Raw genomic sequence first — 20758 nt, 5'->3', positions numbered from 1 at the left:
GCTGGAGGTTAATATATACTTGGGCTGATGAGTAATGAGGAGCAGGTGTGTAGAAATGTGACTGGTCAGGTGATGGTTTAGGCGGAAAACACACTGAGGACAACTAGTGGGCAGGTGAGGAATAGCAGGTTCCTCTGCAGGTTTTTAAATTGACTAAATTAAACCCCAATGTATACTGCATGATGAGTTTGGAAAATTCAGTTTGGGTATAAAAACACTTGATCTCTTTGATTCAGACAGCTTCATTCATTCCAAATATCCAAGTCTAACTGAAGTTCTCCAACATTAAATGTAATTAGTGCACTTTACCACTGTTTCCTGAGTTTTACTTGCACTCAGTCATTATACAAACTTCGAACTTCTACGAAAATGACCATCTTAAAAAAGATGCCAGATGCGGTGGAATAATTCAAATCTCAGTATATCATGGCCAAAATAATGTATATAATATATAATAATAATACAGATTTCATGAATTATTTTGGATGACATTACTAAACTTTTTTCTCTCGGTTTTTAGACTAAATACAACATGATATCACTTGTTACACAGCCACGTTTTGGTTGTGAGTGCACATTCCCATTTTCTGTGTTCAGACATTATCAGCCTGTCCCCCCACCCCTTCCCCACAGGAGCTCTTTTATTCCCTAGGCTCATTGTAATCAGTACAAAGTGAGCTGTGGCTGCCAGGGATAGCGGGAGTACCTTTGTTTTAAATGTCGCCATATATCTCCAAAAAGGTTAACAAGTCTGTTTTATCATTCTGGTTGCAGGATTCTAATCAAATGTATTTAAGTCACACAGTAAGTGTCAACATGCTCTTCTATAGAGATCAATATGGGATCAAAAGGAGAAAAAAAAAACATTTAAGTTAAAAAATAAGAAAATTGTATTTTATAGGTTAGGGTTAGGTTTGGTTTTTCTGACAAATTGAATGCACATTTTTGACTCAGAACAATGAATTTGATCACATTTAAACACAATGTTAATCATCACACCGAAATGCATGAGAATATTTGAATTTCACAAGAACGATTGGAAATTAAAATTATTTAAAAAGGAGAAGTGACAATTAAGGTGTTTTCACAGCAAGATGAGATTAAAAAAAATATAGCATCTCAAAACCTAGTATTTTCTGCCCTCTGCAGGATGATTTAAGTACATACAGTATACATGCTTACTCTGTATGCTGCATCCCCCCCACCCTATCACAGATTCACACACCCACACATTCATCTGCAGACACAGAGAGGCGTGTACGTGTGATTAATGCTCTCCGTTTTCACATTTCTTGCTAATTAGCAGCTGCTTGTATCTCATACTGACGGTTATTTAAAAGACATTTTATTTAGCCTGTGTCGATAAAGCCATAGACATCATAATTACACGTTAAATTACTCCATGTTTGTAGTTTGTGCTGTGCAGGGTCCAATTTCATGGACAGAGTTTATGCTTATTTACACTTTTCAATTACTGCTCTGTTCTCATATACAGCCAGTGTGGGCTGGATGAATCCAAATCGTTGCAGCTTATTCAGTATCCTTTTAAATGTTGATATATTTTGTTACAGATGTTTGGATTTGGTATATTATGATAAAACAAGTGCAAGCACTTATAAATAATGCATGCAAAGTCTTCATTTTAGCGAGATATCAAAGTCTTGTTATAGGCTTTTAAAGTGAATTAATTCAATACATTTCAAAGTCAGAAAACTTTGAAGCCTTTATTACGTGACGCCTTAAAAAGAAAAAAATCTTGTATGTGTTATGGTCTAATCAGAGAGAAGTGCACCAAAACAGCAAAACCCATACGTATACATTTTCAAATAAATACATGTCTTAAGTGCTACTGTATTTCTGAATGTAACTCAATCGTAATTCAAATTATACCTAGATGGGTAGGCGGATGGACGGGTTGGAGGGGTGACGGATGTGTCAAACAAACAGGACTTTGACCCAAGGGACAGCTGTTTGTGTCAATGTTGAGTTATTTTATCTCTACATGAGAAACCCACCTACGTTATATGTGTAATTACGCCATGCATGGAAGTGAAGTAACGTAACACGTGTACTGATTTAAATCCAAACACATTTTTTTCCTTAACCTAACCAAGTACTTTTGTTGCCTAAACATAACCAAGTAGTTTTGGTGCCTAAGCCTAACCAAACTGTGACTGTTTTACAACTTCAACCACGTGTTTAAAACTATGAAATGTTCCTGTGGGTCATATTAGAGGGTAGGAACAAACAACCTATGTGGTTGTATAGGTTGGAGGACTTGTTGGTACAGAGCTAGAGAGATGCCATGTCTCAATTTGCGCACTTCTGTACTTACACTTGCTATTTTGAGTGCATAGTGCGTTTACACTGATAAAGTATAGCAAAATTCAGTACACTACAAGTCCTAGGATGCTGCACTCATAGCCATAACAATCAAAATGAATGCTGGACACTACTCGCCCTCAACGATCGCCATTTTTGCTACAAAGCGGAAGCTGCGGGATCACCAACGTATTTTCAAACTTGCGAAAATGGCAGGCAAGGAAGCTGCAGTATACATGTGTAAGTTATACATTTGTTTTTGTTTTCAATAAGTACTACTATACTGTAGTCGGATAGTGAGAAAACAAGCCAGTATACATTTTGGCAGGTGACAATAGGTGGCAGTGATGCTCCGCGCGGTTGCAATTTACCATTAAAAAGAAGAAGATAAATTTCCAGTCAGTCCATAGCGGCTTTGCGCGATTTGAGCAAGGGGGTAAGCTTCTCCTCCCAACGTGTACCTCCTATGGCGCCATTTTGATGCTAACAAGCACTCACCCCCCGTTAGCATCACATTGACTGCCATTCATTTTGACGTCACTTTGACAGTGAATAACTTTACATCTGAAGAAGCTCGCAGACAGTTTCGGCTTACATTAGCTGTTTAAGTTTAATTACTTATGTTAACTAGCATTTTAGTTAGCAATAATTAGCCTGTGTCTATGTTATCTCTTACGTATACCTATACGCTCTCCGTCTCTGCAATATTCGGAATGACTGAGATTTCTCTTGGCACAGCTACCAGAAGACTTCCAACTTTCAGACAGGTTGCTCACGTCACATTTACGTCGTCTCTCTCAGTTGGAGGCTGCGCAGTAACGCTCAGCGCTCACCGGAAAAGTGCTTCTAATATCCTTCACTGGTCTCCGAAATGATCTGTTGGTCCACTCTATATACAGTCTTTGGATTTGAGACAAATACTACCCTGAAGCTACCGTCTTAGAGTGGCTGTGCTGTGTTTGTGACTCACCCAGATACTTCTCGTCCGCGCTACGAAACTACCTGCTCGCTCCAGTTTTCTTTGTCTTGTCATCAGTGCCCTCTTCCAGTGTGGAGCTTGTTGGGCTTACAGGCAGTGTTGGTAACCATTTCCAATATACACTTTTTTATCTATTGTTTGAAATGGTCTTTACACCGTGACAGCAATAAATAACTAATGGGCTTTGAAAATGAGCGAAAAAGATCCGTCATCTGTATCTGCTGTAATCTAAGGAAATGCTACTTTCAAATCTTGCTAGCTTTTCAACATCACCAACCCTGCCTTTAATTGAGCCAAATACCACCTGCAGCTTGTTGGGCTTAATTAATACCACACCCCTCATATGTGCACATGTCAATCTGACCCTGTCCATCAGGCTGAAACCACACCTACTCCCTAGCAGATGGACTGAACCATAACAGTACATGGTGTACACAGTGTACTACATGTAAGCGTACTCACAGAAGTATCCGAATTGAGACACAGCAATAGTCTCTTCATGTAACATTGTCAATGGGAAAAGGACATTAATAAAAATCTTTTGCAAAATGGACTTTTTCCTTTTTATGATTGTGGGAATGACTGTTGCTATAAATTATGTTTAATTACTAATATCAATAAAGATACAGTGTAGTTCTCTGCAACAAAACATACCCCCTTACCCTTTTTTTATCCCGCCTCTCCGTCTTTAAAAATGTTCACACAGCCCCTTACAATAACTTCAGTGTTATGCTGTAGAGACTGAATTATGATCATTTTTGTAACAATGTACTGTATACTGTATGTAGCGTTGTGGAAATATTTTGAAGTCCTCTATACAGCCTTCCTTTTAATGCAATTTTCCACACATGAAATGTAAATCGACTCAAAATACATTGCAGCTAGACAATTAAATTGTTGCTTGTGTCCTCACAACGCTAACAGATGTCATCTCCTGTAATACACGATCCCATCAGCCTCTAACAAAACACTCACCTCCAGTCAAATAGCAAAGCTTTCACAGCATAAGAATGAGTCTACCACGCTGAAGAGCTGCAGCATCTGACACCCACTGTTTTTCTTTATATAACATCTTTTCTACAGCACCTATTTACCTTGAAATGATGTTGCCAAGTAACAACCTCCTGATTGTGTGCGTGGGTGTGTGTGTGTGCATGAGTGGGTGTCTTCTGGCAGGTGTGTGAGAGTGTGTCAGTGATGGATGTTCTGAAGCGCAATTATGGGATCTGAAAGTGGGGTTCTAGTAGCTGGGCAAATGACTTCAAGTCCTCTTTACTCTCATGCAGGTCTGCTGCTTTAAAAAGGTGCAGGCAGGAACTCATATATCACTACTACACATTGATCCTTAATGCTGCTAATGCCTGCTGCCTTGCAAAGGGCAAAACACTTTATGATGCAGGATATTGCTTTTTTGCATCACACCTCACGTCTTTTTCACATTTCGTCTAACCCTTTTTTACCCTCTCTGTCTCAGCATGAGCTGCTTAACTGATACATGTACTACAGTAATCCCCTTCTTAGCGAATGGGATTAATATTTAACTCAAGAAGAGCCTTTTATCAATACCTGCTGTGTTTTCAATGTTCGCTCTGTTTAGGGTGGCTTTATCCAGGTTTTGGCAAATTGAAGGAATGGTAAGTGTATTAATGTAGTAGATTGGGCAGATACAGTAGGAGTGTAAGAACATTGTCTAATCACACACTGGAGTTCTTTCAAGAAAGTATCTGCACTACTTTAGTTTTGGAGGGAGCATTTATTAGCATCTTGTTACAAATGCAGTAGAGTCACTGGGGTTAAAAAACGATGTTGGTGAAAAATCGCACCAAAACGTTCTATGAGCAATGCATCACATGCACTACATTCCTATTATTCTAAAGGCGAAACACAGCTGTAAAGGCTTTGTACAGGTTATACATCTTTCTAAAAAACTGATCTATCCCTTTAATATCAACCCGTAATGGTTTCTGAACCTCTTTGTGCTTTATCCTTGAAACTCCAGTGCTTGCATTCATAAACGTACCAAGAGCCTATTGTGCACTGATCCACAGCATTGCTGATCCAGGATTAGCCCAGAGGCAAGAACACATGATAGAGTAAACTTCAGAATTAGGTAAAGACACAAACCTGCATCATCTATAGGAATTTGAATGAAATCACAGAATCTTTGGCGCTGAGTAACAAACGCACACAAGCAAGCTAAACTATTTCGACTGTGACATGGCAACAGTGTTATTTTCTTTAAACAGGGAGCTGTTAATGTTGGCAACATATTGCAGGAGTGCAATCCCCCCCCCCGTACACCCACAACCTAGAGTGAAAACCATGAAATCCATCTGAGGTTATTCTCTGCAGGAGAGGGCTGTTTTTGTTAAAGAGCTCAGGGTGTTCAGGACCTGCTTGTTTCTGTGGTGTTACACATACAGAAGGACAGATCTCTTGGCAACTGAAAAAGGATCACCAAGGGGCTTTACTGGTAAGAGATGCTGAAGGTGAAAGGTAGTACGCAAGAACAACACAGCAAAAGTTCAAACTATCAAAAAGAGTTTGACTACGTCTTAAACTGCAATGCTAAAGGTCACAAAGTTTTCAGAATCTGTGAGTAATAATCTACAACATGGGTTTGACTTATAAAGGTTGTTGCATAGAAAGTGCACGCATCTCGCAAAAAAAAAAAGGACTTGCTGTCTGTGTTGAAGTTAAACTTGATCAAGGCCACGATGTGGTTAAAAGCTCCAGAAAATGCTTATATTGTTAAATGTACTGTAGCATTTTGTCATCTGCATATTGTTAACAGCAGGGACAGCAATGCAATCTGCCATTTTTACTTATGAATTCCAGTGTCATTATTCCATTCAAAAGTTACTTATCACACTAAGGCTTTAACATATAATAAAACAGAAGCTAACATTATACCAACATTATACTACGGAATGCCAAAGAGTCTATAGATCGCAGAGATATGTGTCCATTCGTCTTTCATTCAAGGCCAGATTGTCTCTGTGCTACAACATGAGTTATAGCTCTGAAATCTTGCTCGAGCAGAGGCCTACTGCCAAACTCTTCAGCGTTGGCCTATTTTTTTCTACTGCTACCTTTAATAATGAACATTTAAAAAAAAAAGAACTACACAATGTTTTAAAATGCAACCCACTTTCGATAATCATGGAATTATTTACATTTTTGTGACATGTCTTTGAAAAATTGAGGCATGTAAACATCAAGCAGGTCAGTGATATAAAGGGGCTTTAGCTCCACCTTGTGGCCCATTTATTCACAATTTTTGTATGCATTGCGTCATCACGCTTGCTCAATCCGTGGAATTCCGGTAACAACCCCCACCATCAAGTTAGCCAGAGTCAGACTAAAATCGGAAATAATTGAAATAATTGGACTTGGCCTTCAAAATAAAACATCTAAAGCCGTCAAAAATTGTTTTTAGCAGACCACTTAAAAAAAAAAAAAAAGATAAAACAAAGCTTAGCATCTAACAGTCATTTTCACATTTCCACACAGATTGAAACACTACACAACTGCACCAAAAAATACATTCTACAAAAATGTCACAATCACATTCAAAAAGAATATACAAAATTTTTACGGCAAGTACACATCACGTTCACAAGAACATCTAACACACTAAGAGTGAGTACTACACAATTCATTTAAAGTAGTACTTAATGTACTTAAGTACAGTTATGAGGTAGTACTTAGTATTAGTATTTCCATTTTAGGCTACTTTACTACATTTTAGAGTGGCATTTTATGGTATGTATGGTAAGATATATAAGACTACATATTATAACACTATATTGAATGGCAGCTCCCTACTTACTTTGCAAATTAAGATTTTACATTCAGAACATATCAGTTTCTAAAATGTAAAGAAATATGATGAATTAAATGTAACAATATATTAGAGTATATAAATTAGTTAAAACTGTCTCTACGTTGACCAAGTAATGTGTTAATGAAACATAATAATATAATATTATATTATTACTGTTTCATTAACACAAATACATTTGTATATTTGTAAATATACAAAAACTTGTTTTTGTATATATACAAAAACTTAACACGGTTAAAGCAGCCATTCTGCATAATGAGTACTGTTACCTTTGATACTACTTACTAACATTTTTAAGGAAGAGCTCCCGGAGTTCGGAGGTTATTGCTAATTAATGTATTATTACTTTGATTTTATTTCTGTTACTCAAAATAGGAAATTACGTAGCGTTTTTATATATTTTACTTTGAAATATTTGATAGGAAGTATCAGATTCCATGAGAAGTTTGACTCGGTATTTTTCTAAGCGAGTGCACAGCATAGACTGTATGTGCACACACACACACAGTAGATTGCAGCCATTTCTGTCATCGGTCTGTGTCGTGTAATTCTACGTTGTTTGGGAGAAGTATCTCCTGTCTGTAATACACATTTTGGAGTAACGTTTACAACAACTTAGATTTCCCCTATTGTTTTCTCGGCTGGCTTGCTTGCCAGCTGAATCTCGTCGGGATGGACCCAGCAAGCCGATACCAAGTGGTGAGTGAGGACAGATGAGATCAAAACAGCGTTTGATAGCTTGGCCTGCCTGTCACAGGAAACAAGGCCTTGCTAGAATTAGCTAAGGCATTAAAAAAAAACCTATTCAAGTAGAATATTACTATAGCTATATTACGTAGTCACGAATACAAAACATGTAATATTAATGCTAGTTTCCTTCTGAATGATTACTTCTGTTGTATTTTTGCTTTATTTATTTTCTCGAATTGTTTTGTTATGGCAGTTAGCCTCTCAAGCACTTCCGCATATTGTAGGCCTCGAAAGTTAACGTCCTAAATATATATATAATCCTGAACTGTGTTACACACGTATTATACATTCTCTTGGGTATACTTACTTGCTAACTATGAAACCTTTGTTAAGTTACACGACTGTTGACAAGCTAACACAAGTGTAAAGAAGCTTAGCTGTAAGTTACCGTTAGCAGGGGAAGTTATTAACCGGCTGTAACGTTAACGTGAGCTTAAATGCACTTTTGAAAGCCACTTAGCGTTAGCTAGCTAGTCAAGTGATATTAGCAAACACCCCGGTTAGGTATTCAAGTCCAAAGTGCTAGCTAGTAAGAGTCCTGTGAACTGAATGATAACAACAACTGAGTAACTAATATATTTTCCAAGGTGTGACTATATTGCATCTCCTAGCAGACATTTTACTAAGACATGTTATTAAGACATTCAGTGAGTTATTCATGCAAGTAAACGTTGTGTTCCCGATATCCTACTAGTCAAAAGCAATGCGGATGTTGAGTTTAAAAAAGGGCAACCTCACAATATGGTGAATATTTGGGTTAACTGGCATTTTAAACGTGGAATGTATTGCTGTTCTAAAAGTGTTACCAGACGTATAAAGTAACAACAGTGGCTAAGGTATTTTGGTAACGGTTCCGGCCACTTAGAGATAAACGTCCGCTTTGTGCTCTGATGCCTGTGGTTCTGGGTATGCGAGTGTGATAATACCACATGAACCAAAGCAAATCAGCATTGTGCTCTAACTTTGCAACACTGAACAAAGTGCCAATTTCAACAACAACAATTATTTTGTAAAAATAACATTAGTACAACAACAAAAATCAAGTTTTAGACAATGGATTCTCAAGGATTATTTAGATAATTTACATGTTCAACACGTCCGGACCAACATGTGATGTTGTGGTTTGTAGACAGCCCGGTCTTCCTTTCATTATGCCTACACATACACTTTTCATTCCTTCCCACATTTTGCCCTCTAGCTGTCTTATTCTTCTCCAAATAATACTTGGATTTCTGCAAGTATGGGGCACTGCTGCTCTGAGTGGGCCTGCATGAGTTTTGGGTATATTTGGACACACGAGGAAGCTTGTGGCTATAAAGATTTTATGTAATCCCCTGTGCGCAGGGGTGCGTTATGCTTTGTCCTCGAATCCAAGCCAGTCGTCACTCACTGCCTTGTACATTGACCCTGCTCTGGTGGAGTTTTACAAGGTGGCTTGAATTTGAATGTTAGATTTTTTTATCTGCATGGTGACGAACAAAGTTCCTATTAATTATGACTGTTTCTTGGGTCAGTAGTTGATTAAGATCTCCTGTTATTACCTGTGACGTTTTAGTTATCAGTATGATGTCAGCTGTTATTACGAAGGGTGTTTCCCCATCTGCACTGTGGTGTTTTACCACAACAAGACTATAGCCACTTTGTCATGGAAAATGTGAACTAAACATGTCAAGTCATCTATATTTATATTGCACATTTAAAACAACATAAGTTGACCCAAAGTGCTTTACAGATGGTTTGAAGTCTGCCACGATGTAGCCTATAGATAAACATCAGGCTACATAAATAGAAAGTACATGACAAACAACAATACAAAAAGTAATACAAAGCAACTGACATGATAAAAACCAACGTCAAGTAAAAAAAGAAAGGAAGTTAGGCGAGGGAATTAAATCTAAAAATGGATTAAAAAGCAGTATAGGGAATAAAAAGACAGGTCAGGAGATGACTTGACAGAAGCCAAGCAGCCTCAGACTAAGCTAAAAGCAATATGATGGAAACAAACTTTCAACCTATTTGTAGTCAAAACTAAAGCAAGCTTAAAGGGTAGGCTAACTTTGGTTTCTTCCAACCTGGACCCTATATTCCTATGTTTTTGTGTCTAAGTGACTGATGGGAACAACAATCTTTGACATTTGTCCAGTATTAAGCAAGACCGCTGCTGTCGGCAGTCAGCGAAACAAGCTACAATGTCACATTTCATACAGTTATAGGGCAATTGCGCAGCTTGTATTTATGTTCACAAAAGTGCTTGTTTTGCCACTGACAGGCTCAGATTAATATTCTAAGTGTCTGATGACATTAGGGAAAGGATTTCTAAGGAGGTCGTCCTTTCTGTTAAAGAGTAAGATCCTTTTTTTGAACATATACACATCTGCGAAATTGCGTTTGTTAAAGCCACCAGACTCCATGTAAATAAAAATAAAATAAAAAATAAAATAAACATTTTAAGTAAGTCATTTTAGCATCGTAAAATACACTTCATTCAATACTGGACCCATTTCAAAGATTGTTACACCCATAGATATAGAACAATTTATTCTATATCTATGGTTACACCTATCAGTCACTTTTTACACACAAAAACATAGGAAAATAGGGTCTAGGTTGAAAAAAAAAACGAAATTACCCTTTAACACCAAAACTAAAATAGCAAACTGCAATCTCAATAAAGGTAGCTATTTGACTAAAACATTAGAACCGGAAGGGTTATGTTTGGTCTATCAACACAGGTCAGCAAAACAACAGTCTACTATGTCATCCCAACTTGGACATTGTGTTCTAGAAATCTGCTCTTACAGCCGTCACTTATCCTTTTCACATGCGTTGTTCCGAAATTTAGTTTTACAGCTCTGAACGAGTTGAACTTGCTCAGCCACGTTAAGATAGCATTTGCTAATCTTTGCTTTGTGTCAGAAGTATAACACACGGATAGCCTGTGGTTGTTATCTTATAAAACTGGGTAGTGTAGCATTATCCTTAAGGTGAGATACCAGTGAATGAACCATAAAGCCACAACAATATATGTGCTGCTGATTTTTATCAGCTTTATTGATATTATTGAGCACAAGGTTGCATAATGCTGTCGGGGTTTGAGTTAACTTTCTTGAGGGGACCTCTTAATGAAAGTCACAGAGAAGGTGATGAGGATTTACTCCCTCACTTTGCCCACCCAGATTTCCCGCCAGTCGCTCTGTAACCGCCATGTTCCCGTTGCCCCTCTGTAATTTCAGAGGGTGTTTGGCTCTTTGGTCTGGCAAAAATGTAACTGACTCTATCAGCTGTGGCGGGGACGCTTATTAACTGATTACATGATTACATGTGTATCACTTTTCCAGAGACCTTCCTCTGTTGACATACCGATGTAGTCTCTTGTGCTTACAGTGTCAAACATTCTGCTGAGGGCAAACGGTTAAGTTCTTACCCTGCCACGGGCAGACATACAGTATGTACCCCAGTCATTTTATTCCAACACATACTTCCAAATAGCAGTTCCAGTTATAATCCTGCGTTGTATATTCTGTGGCAGCTTCACAGTAAAAGCCACCAGTTTAACACTTTTAATGTGAAGCAGCGGCAGTAGGAAATGTTCTGTTTGCTTTAGTGGTAAATAAATACCGCTCTGATACAGTGTAAAGAGAGTGAGCAGTAAAGAGTGAAGCTGTCATCAGTGAGATAAAATGGAGCTGGTTTACATCCCTTGGAGGTAGGCAATCGGAATACAGTGGAGAAATGGTAGACCACCAGTACCAGTAATATATGTATACTACTAAGATGTAACCCACTACTAAGATGTAACCTATTACATACTGTATGTCATTGAAAGTTGTTCCTCCACAAATATTGTGTTGCCCACTCACTCAGCTTGAAAATCGATTCAGCATGACCCACATTTTGCGCTGACAAACAAAAACAGATTGTGCTCATTTAGTTACATAATAACTACCCGCTATCAGAAAACAGTACCAATGTCCGACTATAAAAAAACGTGGCTAAATACGTCGCTAAAAATAACAATCTTCTTCTGCCGTCCATTCTGCCTGGCAAAAAAATACAAGATTGATGCCGGTTTTAGGAACTTGCACAGTGTGAACATGCCCTCGAGCAGCCACACTTTTTGGCTGACTGATCAGCTGATCTGCTTGTGCCGATTCCTCTAATCCCCCCCCCCCCCTCTCGTATCATCCTCTTCTCCAGCTGGACAATGAGGATGACTCTTCGGAGGCCTCAACCAGTGAGCAGCAGCCTTGTACTTCTGCCACAGCCCAGGCTGGTAGGTCCAGCCGGGACCAGAACCAGACTGGCCCGGCGCCTGCCGCTGCTGCAGCAGCAGCAGAGGAAGCATCGGGATCAGGGACTCAGGGGGAGGTGGAGGCACCTCCACCCCCTTACGCCTCCATTGACCTGGGAGCAACCGCTGCAGCACCCGGTAAGTACGGGATTACTTCCTATTTTGTCCACGCCCAGGGTTTTCCCTACCATTACACAGCTTAGGCGCACAAGCCCTTTTGGGCAGCACCTACGCTTCAAAACTAACTACATTATTGGATTAAATGACTCGGATCTAATGATTGTAGTTGGTCCCCAGTAGACTTCTTAAGCAAGTTTTGTCTTTAATTATCTTCTCTAGATTTTACAATGTTTTAAACATAGATATGGTAATAGTAATAATGGTCCAAAATGATCGGAAATTGCATTTTTCTTTTTGAAAAATGGAACATTTTCTTGAGGGAGGACACCTAAATCCCCCACCAAATATATGTGCACCGATGTCTTCCACAAACCTAGGGAAAACACTGTACATTTTCTTCGCTGCATCTTCATTTTTTGTGTGGTTGCATGCTTCCTAAAATAGCAACAGCAGCAGTTTCGAGGCAACTTCTGGAGCGTCTTAACTCATGAGTCAGTGCTCATTTCCATGACAACATTACCACATTATGGGAAGCTACTTAGCTAGATACTGCATGCGGTCCCATTTCTTCCCTTTATCTTCTCCTTCTCTGTCATTCCCACAGAGACTAGTTACCGTGGTGACTTCCCAGTGCCTCCGCCCTACAGTGTCGCCACATCACTGCCCACATATGACGAAGCGGAGAAGGCCAAAGCGGCCGCCATGGCTACCTCCACTGTGGAGGTGATGCCACGGGTGAGGACCAACGCTCACACAAATGCTCCTCTCGCTATTAGTCGCATTTTCTGTGTTTCTATGGGCTTGTTTTATCAACGTTCTTCCATTAAAGCAGTATAGATTTCAGACCTGGGCTACATTATAATATTTGCAAGCTATTCTTGTGGCGTGTGTATAATTTGACTTACATGTCCGTAGAGTGGGGTTTACCTCAAAGCACGCTACATCTAAACTACCCCAGCCAACGGACATGTAAGAACAAAATACACGGTAGTAATTAGTCATCATATTCTGTATTCTTTACACTGTGTCAGTGTCACATCACGAGTCCTTTATTTTTAGAATTGATGGAGCATTTATCGAGATGGCAACGCCCGTGAATGAAATAGCTCTCAGGGCTCGAACGTGTTTTGCAACCCATCTGTTGACTTTGTTACCGCATGTTTTCAACCAGGCTCATATGTATATTTTGTTTGTGTGTGTGTGTGTGTGCGTGTGTCCAGGCTGAGGAATTCCCTCCCAGAGATGATTTCAGTGACGCTGATCAGCTTCGAGTTGGGAACGATGGAATCTTCATGTTGGCCTTTTTCAGTAAGTCTGTCTGATGATAACATTTTTAATGCTTCTGTTATTTATTATTCTTTTTCCTTTTTTCAAATCCAGTGTAATCCAGTGAGACAAGGCCAGCATTAAGTGTTAGTGTTTTAGTTATGTAGTTGCCTTTTTTTTTTTTTTAAGTTGTCCTAATCAGCCTCCATCTCTAAAAGTCATTCCAATTCAACATCAATTTCCCAGTGCTTTCATTTTGAAAATTCCCATAGCCATTTTCAAACTAAAATATGACAAAAAATGTAAATTAAATGTTGTTGTTACATAAATAAATGTTCCTTAATGTATCAGAAAATTAATTAAAAAATTGTTAAATTGTCATGACTATTTTCTTTCTTTGTTGTTGTAAAGCAAAATGACTAAATGTCTTTGTGTTTGTCCCTCTAGTGGCCTTCCTGTTCAACTGGATTGGGTTCTGCCTTTCCTTCTGTCTGACTAATACCATCGCAGGACGCTACGGAGCCATCTGCGGATTCGGCCTTTCCCTCATTAAGTGGATTCTCATCGTCAGGGTATGTTGACAATTGCTTTTTTCTTGCAATATCAGTGCTGAATTGAATTGTAACCTCTTCAAAAAAAATACTGAAAGTGATGATCTCTGTGTCCAGTTCTCCGACTACTTCACTGGCTACTTTAATGGTCAGTACTGGCTCTGGTGGATCTTCCTGTTGCTCGGTGAGTATAATGTTAAAAATGTTTTTTTAATTCATTTTTAAGTCCTTCATCTTGACATTTTGCCGACTCGCAAGTGGAGATCTCTGTTGTGAATTGAACTGTGCTTTCCCTCCACAGGTCTCCTGCTGTTCTTCAGGGGTTTCGTTAACTATCTTAAAGTCCGCAACATGTCAGAGAATATGGCCACCTCTCATAGAACACGCCTCTTCTTCCTCTACTAAAAGGTAAAGTAAAAGCTCTTCTAAAAATAAAAAATAAATCACAATATCGCTGCTATTGCTACTGGCAATTCTGACGGTATGATAACCTTCAGATATCACGGTATTGCAATAACAGCTTTAAAATGTATTATTTTTAAATGTCTGGGTAAAAAAAACAATTTTTTTTTTCTCCATTGAACACAGTGTATTTCATTTTCAAACACACTGCACACTGACAGGGAGAGAGATTTCTAAATTGCACTTTCCGTCCTGTTTTGAGGCCGTGACTTTTTCAAACCGCAGCACGGTATACCTTGAAACCGGTAACCAGCCCGTGCCTGCTCTAATGATTTTTATATAACGTCCCACAGGTTTCCACACCATCACCATTCCTTTCCGACGTGAAGTTCCCTCCCTCCCCCTCGAATAACCTGAGCGAGGAGCCTTGCAGTGCAGAGAGGAGACGGGGAAGAAAGAAAGGAAAGACGTAGGGAGAAAGTGTTACCAGTCTCATTAAAAGCATAACACGGCTCACTCTGAACTTCTGAACCGAGCCGAAAAAAATGAGTCTACGATGATCTATCTTCTGGCTTCGTTTTCATTTCTCATTTTCCATTTTCCTTTGATTCTAAACACAGTTTGAACAAAAAAAAAAGCAGTCGCACATACGTGTCAAGAATTCAGCCTCCCATAATGAGATATCCAATATTTTAGGAGTCGCAGAGATGCTAAATGAAAGCACAATGAAACTATTTCAATGAAACAGCGTCGTAAATGTCAGAAACACAAAAGTTGCTCTAGCTCATTTGTGTAATCAGCTTATGTTTGAGAAAACCTCTGTCCAAAGACATTTGGAATTTTAAAAATAGACAAAAGGTGCAGCAATCGGAAACCTACTCCGAGCCTTCAATGTTCAAATCTCCTCTTCCAGCTTTGTCTACGACTTTTGCACATTACAATATATCTCGAGCAGTTTTAGCACTAGCTTTGCCATTCCACATTTTTTAAGTTCAGGGTGTTTTGAACAAGTCTTACTTTTAAATGTAGCATTTTTACGCCCTCGTTAATGTGTAGCGTGGCCAAAGTCGGTCTACTTTAGTTGACAGTGTGCATCCTTCTAACATCTCAGCCTCTCTACCCGGAAAACAGTTAGGCAGCCGAGAGGAAAGATGGAAGATTTTCATCTCAAGGGCACTCAAATGTGCATGTATAAGGAAAACCAGAGTAATGCAGTGATCGGTTTACATATCACAGACCCAGATGCATTTAGTGTTTTTAAAACAAACACAATTTCCGACTCGCCCACGCTGATTCCGTTTACCGTGACATGGAAAAATATGACAAAGGACAGAAAACAGCTTGGAATAAATTGAAACTCTTTCTTAACGAGACAACCAATCGTTACATTAAGCCCTGACTTTGAACTTTGGGAGTTTTGAACTAACTGAAACAGGAAACAATTTTTCTATTGATACTTTGTGAGTCACTGAACGGAAAAAGAGGAAGCCAGGCAGTTAATGAAAGTCGGTAAAATTTGCGTATTTACTAAAAAAAAAAAAAAAACAACAAAAAAAAAAAACTTTGTAAACGGAGCCTAATATATGTGATACATGTGCGCAATAAGATCTCCATACATTTTTCCTAGTCTTTTTGCCTTTTAATGATAACTGTCATGCTAAGCTGACCTATGCAGTGAAGATATTCATCAATCATGACATTTTTAGAGGGCTACAGTTGCTCTGTTTGAATCAAAGAAAAATAAAAAGCATCTGCCTAACTACCAAAAAACAACAACAACAACTTCATAATCCGTTTTTAACCATATGTTACAGTAACACACATTTGTCACCTTTCTGGGGCTCAGTTTATCGAAACAGGTCTGTAAAACAAACTGCTTTTTGTTCTTCTCAAACTCCACACTGGTAAAACAGTGTGTGTAAGCTACGGAGGAGCACTGCTAATCAGTGGAGGCTCCTTGGACAAATCAGTGTTTCTAGACTGCACAGGCTGCTCCAGGCTGATCGGTGGAAAGTGGCCCAAAAGCAGGACCATGTGGAAAGTGAGCTCCTGCTTCAGTGCTGTGGAAGGGGAACCGATAATAAGCATTTTAAATACCACTTGAGTAAGACTCTTTGGAACAAAAGAGTCGTATGCAATTTAGTTCTCTGTAATGACATACAATAGTCGTGGAGTTAAAGTCCTGTGATCATGGAATAGTTTCACCATTAGAGATTGAGATCAGGTTCCGCCCAGAGTGAAGCGGGTGTTCATTTTTGGGATAAAGCTGAGGTGCCCTTTGAACAAGCTGCACAATATGTGTGTGTGTACTGCACACACTTGCCAACACAAGGATTTAAATTACCAGTAAATCAGAAGAAAAATGCAATAAAAGCTATTAAAATGTGACTGGTTCGGGCATGTTGTGCATGATTTCGAGAAACCTAACACATGGATCTCTCTTTGAGATTTTAGCTTTTATGATTAGATTAAAATGTTCTTTTCATTGTGCGAGAAGCTTTTGGTGATGTAACATAGCTCCTATTAGAAAGGTGGATTCTATGTGGAGGAAAACACTTTTTAATATATGATAAGATAAGAATGACATCAGCAGATGTTGCCATAGGTTCTCTAAGAGTAACAGCGATGAAGTTAGGGGGTACAGTCCAGTGGGAGTGCAGTAGTCTTTGAGCTTTTGCGCCATGAAAATGGAGCCTAACTCTTTTTTTTTTTTTTTTTTGTCATCCAGAAAACAAAATGTATATACCAGCTTATGCCAATTCATAATATTTGCACTTTGAAGAACTTCTGTACAGTATGATTTGTGAATCTGCTTAACTTGTTGTAGTGGACAGAGAAAAGAAGAAAAATATATATATATCTTCGCCATCCAAGTTTTACAACTGGAATACTTAATCATCCCCAATGGATAATTTGCCTTTTGCACTTTTTATTTTTCAATAATGATAATATTGTTATTGTGTGTCTTGTTTCATCGCTTTTAGCCTAAACTGTGACAGCTTAAGTATTGCCCAACTTTTTTTATGCTTTTTTTTCTGGTCATATCCAACTTTTTTGCAATATCAAGGTCTTTCAACAAATTAAAGCTTGGCTGCATGATTTGTCCACCTGAATGAGTGGGGTAATATTAGAATGAATCTAGTACAGTTACATTTCTTTGTAAATAAATAAAGAAAAAATGAGAAGGCAGCCAAACTATTTTTTTTTGTCTTAAGATAATTCTTGTAATATCTTCTGAAGCAGTTGTGCATTTATCGTAACTGGAATGAAATTGACAAATAAAAAAGAAATGCCAATAAAGTTCAAAAGTCGGTTAAGTTTGACTCTGGATTCTATTTTTTTTTTTTTTTTGCATTTAAAACCTGAATTTTCTCAGTGTAACTCAGAAGCAAGCTAGTATTTAGGCGTCCACATTTAATTCATGGACACTTAATGGCTATCATCCAGCCAATCATCAGGCTCTTAGTGTGAAACTGACCCTAAACCAGCTTCACGGGCCTTTCTCTGTTGCATTATCTCCCCCCAGGCCTTCCGTTCAGAGCTCAATAAAGAAGAAAATATAATGTTCAAACGATAACTACATGAAGTAAAAAAAAAAAAAAAGCCCTGAAATGCATGTGCGTTATCTTTATGGCATTTGGGCACACATTAACTACCAATGTGGTACCAACAGTACCAATATTAACTGATGGTTCAAAATGCAGCAGCTAGGCTGCTCACGACCACGGCTCAAAACTCACCTTTTTACATTGGCCTTCCAGGCATCTTGTCTTATCCTGCTATGTTTGTAAATAAATGTTTGTCTTTTGATGTCGTTTTAGCCTAAATCACTGATTTGTAAGTATTCATGAAGTATTTCATTTTTATTTTATGACCCTGTGGCTAATGTGCTATGTTCAGCACTTTGGTCAGCGCAAGCTGTTTTTAAATGTGCTATAGAAATAAACTTTACTTACTTTTACTTACTTACCACTAAAGGCAAAGAAAACGTTAAGCACAAGGAAAGCCGTGTAGATGGAGAGGGGAAACTTCTGACAACAATGCTTCAATGCCTTTAAGAAAACAAATGAGAAATGATTACTTTGGTTTATGACCAAATACTTAGAAACTAATGATGTTCCCTTAAGCCTCAGATGCACTTCAAATGTCACCACATGCTAAACTACGATGATGAACATTGCTCATATTCACTCATTCACTCAACCTTCATTCATCCTCGAGAGATCAGTGAGGGGCGACCCTCCTTTTCAGTGTCATCAAGTCAAATTACAAAGACAAAAACAGAACACAGAAAATACAATCGTAAGACTCATATGGAAAGACAATAAAACATTCTGAATTGGAAAATGGATTTGCACGATGCAAAAGAAAGTACAACTATGTGAAGCAGTTACAAGTAGAAGTTTGCAGGTTTAAAACCAGATTTCTAAATTGTCTTAAGAGGCTGTAATTTGTTCCAGGAGTCGGGGTGCACTAAAACTAAAGGCAGTTTTTTCAAGTTCAGACCGAGCTTGTGGAAAATGAAGCAAAAGCCCGTCAGCAGAGCGAGTCTGATAATGTCCCTCTGAGAGACAGAGAAGTTCTGTAAGGTAGTTTCCCAATAAGAGCATCATAGATAAAGAGATACCAGTGAGTATCACATCCTTCTTGGAGAGAAGACCACCCAATACTTTCAATTAAAACACAATGATATGTGTGATAGGCATGACCGGTTATAGTCATTGCGTCCACCAGATGGAGCTAAATACTGCTTGTAAGATTCTACTGTAGTAGTTTCATTAGCAGCTCAGTACACGTTCTGTATTTGGGTCAAAGCTCCTATCAGTGTCAAAGCTCTTCAACTCAAGCACGTCCTTCTTTATGCGTGTCTCTGGGGTTTCTGTTAACTTCATTGCTTCATTCTATTTATGGGTCATCTTTAGCCTCTTTTCCACCAACAAGATCCTTGTTTCTCTTAGCTGAGATAAAAAGTGAATTAGTGTTTTTTCATCTGAAAAATAAAGTCCTTTGTATTCAATTTAAGTTTCATGAGTATAGAGGCAAAGGGACTCGTCAAGGAGGCAGCATTAATATTGTTAAAGTCTGGGAGTGAGGGACCAGCGTGAGATCATTTCAGTTGAGTGGCTCTCACGTCTTTGACAACATTTTTATTATCTATAAAATCTAAAAGTCAGAGTATTCTGAAATATTGATTCAACACCTCTTATCCCATTTTATTAGATAGCTCCTGTTTCATTGATGATCGGATATCTTATATTTATGATTTAGTCTCTCTAAAAGTCTGCTGTGCTGCTACACTGGTGATTTGTGACCCATTTTTTACTCTTGTCGTTTTATTGAAGTTTAAATGGTGGTGTGACCTAACCACTGATCCGAGTTCAGCAGTCCAGCGCAGAGAGACTTGATAAATATAAGCCAGGGGCTCTTTAGCACTGCTCTGGGAGTGCTTTTTGCTCTCTGCTAGATCAATGTCCACACAGCCCAGTGCCTCAGGCTGTTAACTAGGCCCTCTGTCCTCACACAGCTGCCCATGTTAAAATCTAAAAGCTTGGTTTTACAGTATGTCAGAAGACACCACTGGTCAGGAGGCAGAAAAATCACTAGGTCATTAAGTGGCTCTCTGTCAGCTCAAGATTGACAAACTGCGCTCAAAATAACATTTTGGTTGCAGCCTAAAATAGACAGATGATCTGATTAAAAAACACAAAAAAAACTAAAGTGGAAACTGTATTTGACACTTGCAACCTTTATCAGTTTTAGTATCTGGAAGTGTAGCGTCAAACATTTATCTGATGAAGGTTGGCAAATTGAAACACTTCAGGGTATCCCCCAGAAAAGTTGTTTAGCCCGGTGGAAAGTGTTTTTTTCAGACAAGGGCCCGGTTGGGGCCAGTCACAGACTGATGGCAGCATTAATGTAGAGCACAATAGTTTCTGTGATAACAGAATCACGGATGGAATCACGAAATTTAAAAAAAGCTATAAGACAGATTCCTGTCAATTCAAATCTCCAGATAACTGGAGATTTGAAAAAAGTTTCAAACTTTTGTAGTTAAAAAAAAAAAAAAAAAAGTCTTTAAATACAATAAAAAAAAATAATTCCAAGTGGCTTAGGCCCGGTGGGCTACCAGGTTTGCAATACACTGGGGGAAACCCTACTTAAAAGTGAGCTTAAAATGTAAACATTTACAGCCTAGTTTATTCTCCTAAAGCTGCTAAGTGAAAGCTTAC

The 20758-nt window shown here is 38.6% G+C and overlaps 1 protein-coding gene across 1 annotated transcript; it reads left to right on the top strand.

The window, feature by feature from the left end:
* The first annotated feature begins 7569 nt into the window (after positions 1-7569).
* Positions 7570-17843, top strand: ndfip2 (Nedd4 family interacting protein 2). The gene is made up of 8 exons (XM_031291635.2): positions 7570-7847; positions 12096-12327; positions 12914-13044; positions 13530-13617; positions 14023-14147; positions 14244-14310; positions 14428-14534; positions 14882-17843. Exons 1-7 carry the CDS (start codon positions 7821-7823, stop codon positions 14529-14531), a joined length of 774 nt encoding a protein of 257 aa, XP_031147495.1. The 5' UTR covers positions 7570-7820; the 3' UTR covers positions 14532-14534; positions 14882-17843.
* The last annotated feature ends 2915 nt before the right edge of the window (positions 17844-20758 follow it).

This window comes from Sander lucioperca, chromosome 24 (genome assembly GCF_008315115.2).
Source record: "Sander lucioperca isolate FBNREF2018 chromosome 24, SLUC_FBN_1.2, whole genome shotgun sequence".
NCBI classification, from domain to species: Eukaryota; Metazoa; Chordata; class Actinopteri; order Perciformes; family Percidae; genus Sander; species Sander lucioperca.
The sequence above is the reverse complement of the archived record's forward strand: the minus strand, read 5'-3'. Positions and strand labels throughout refer to the sequence as shown.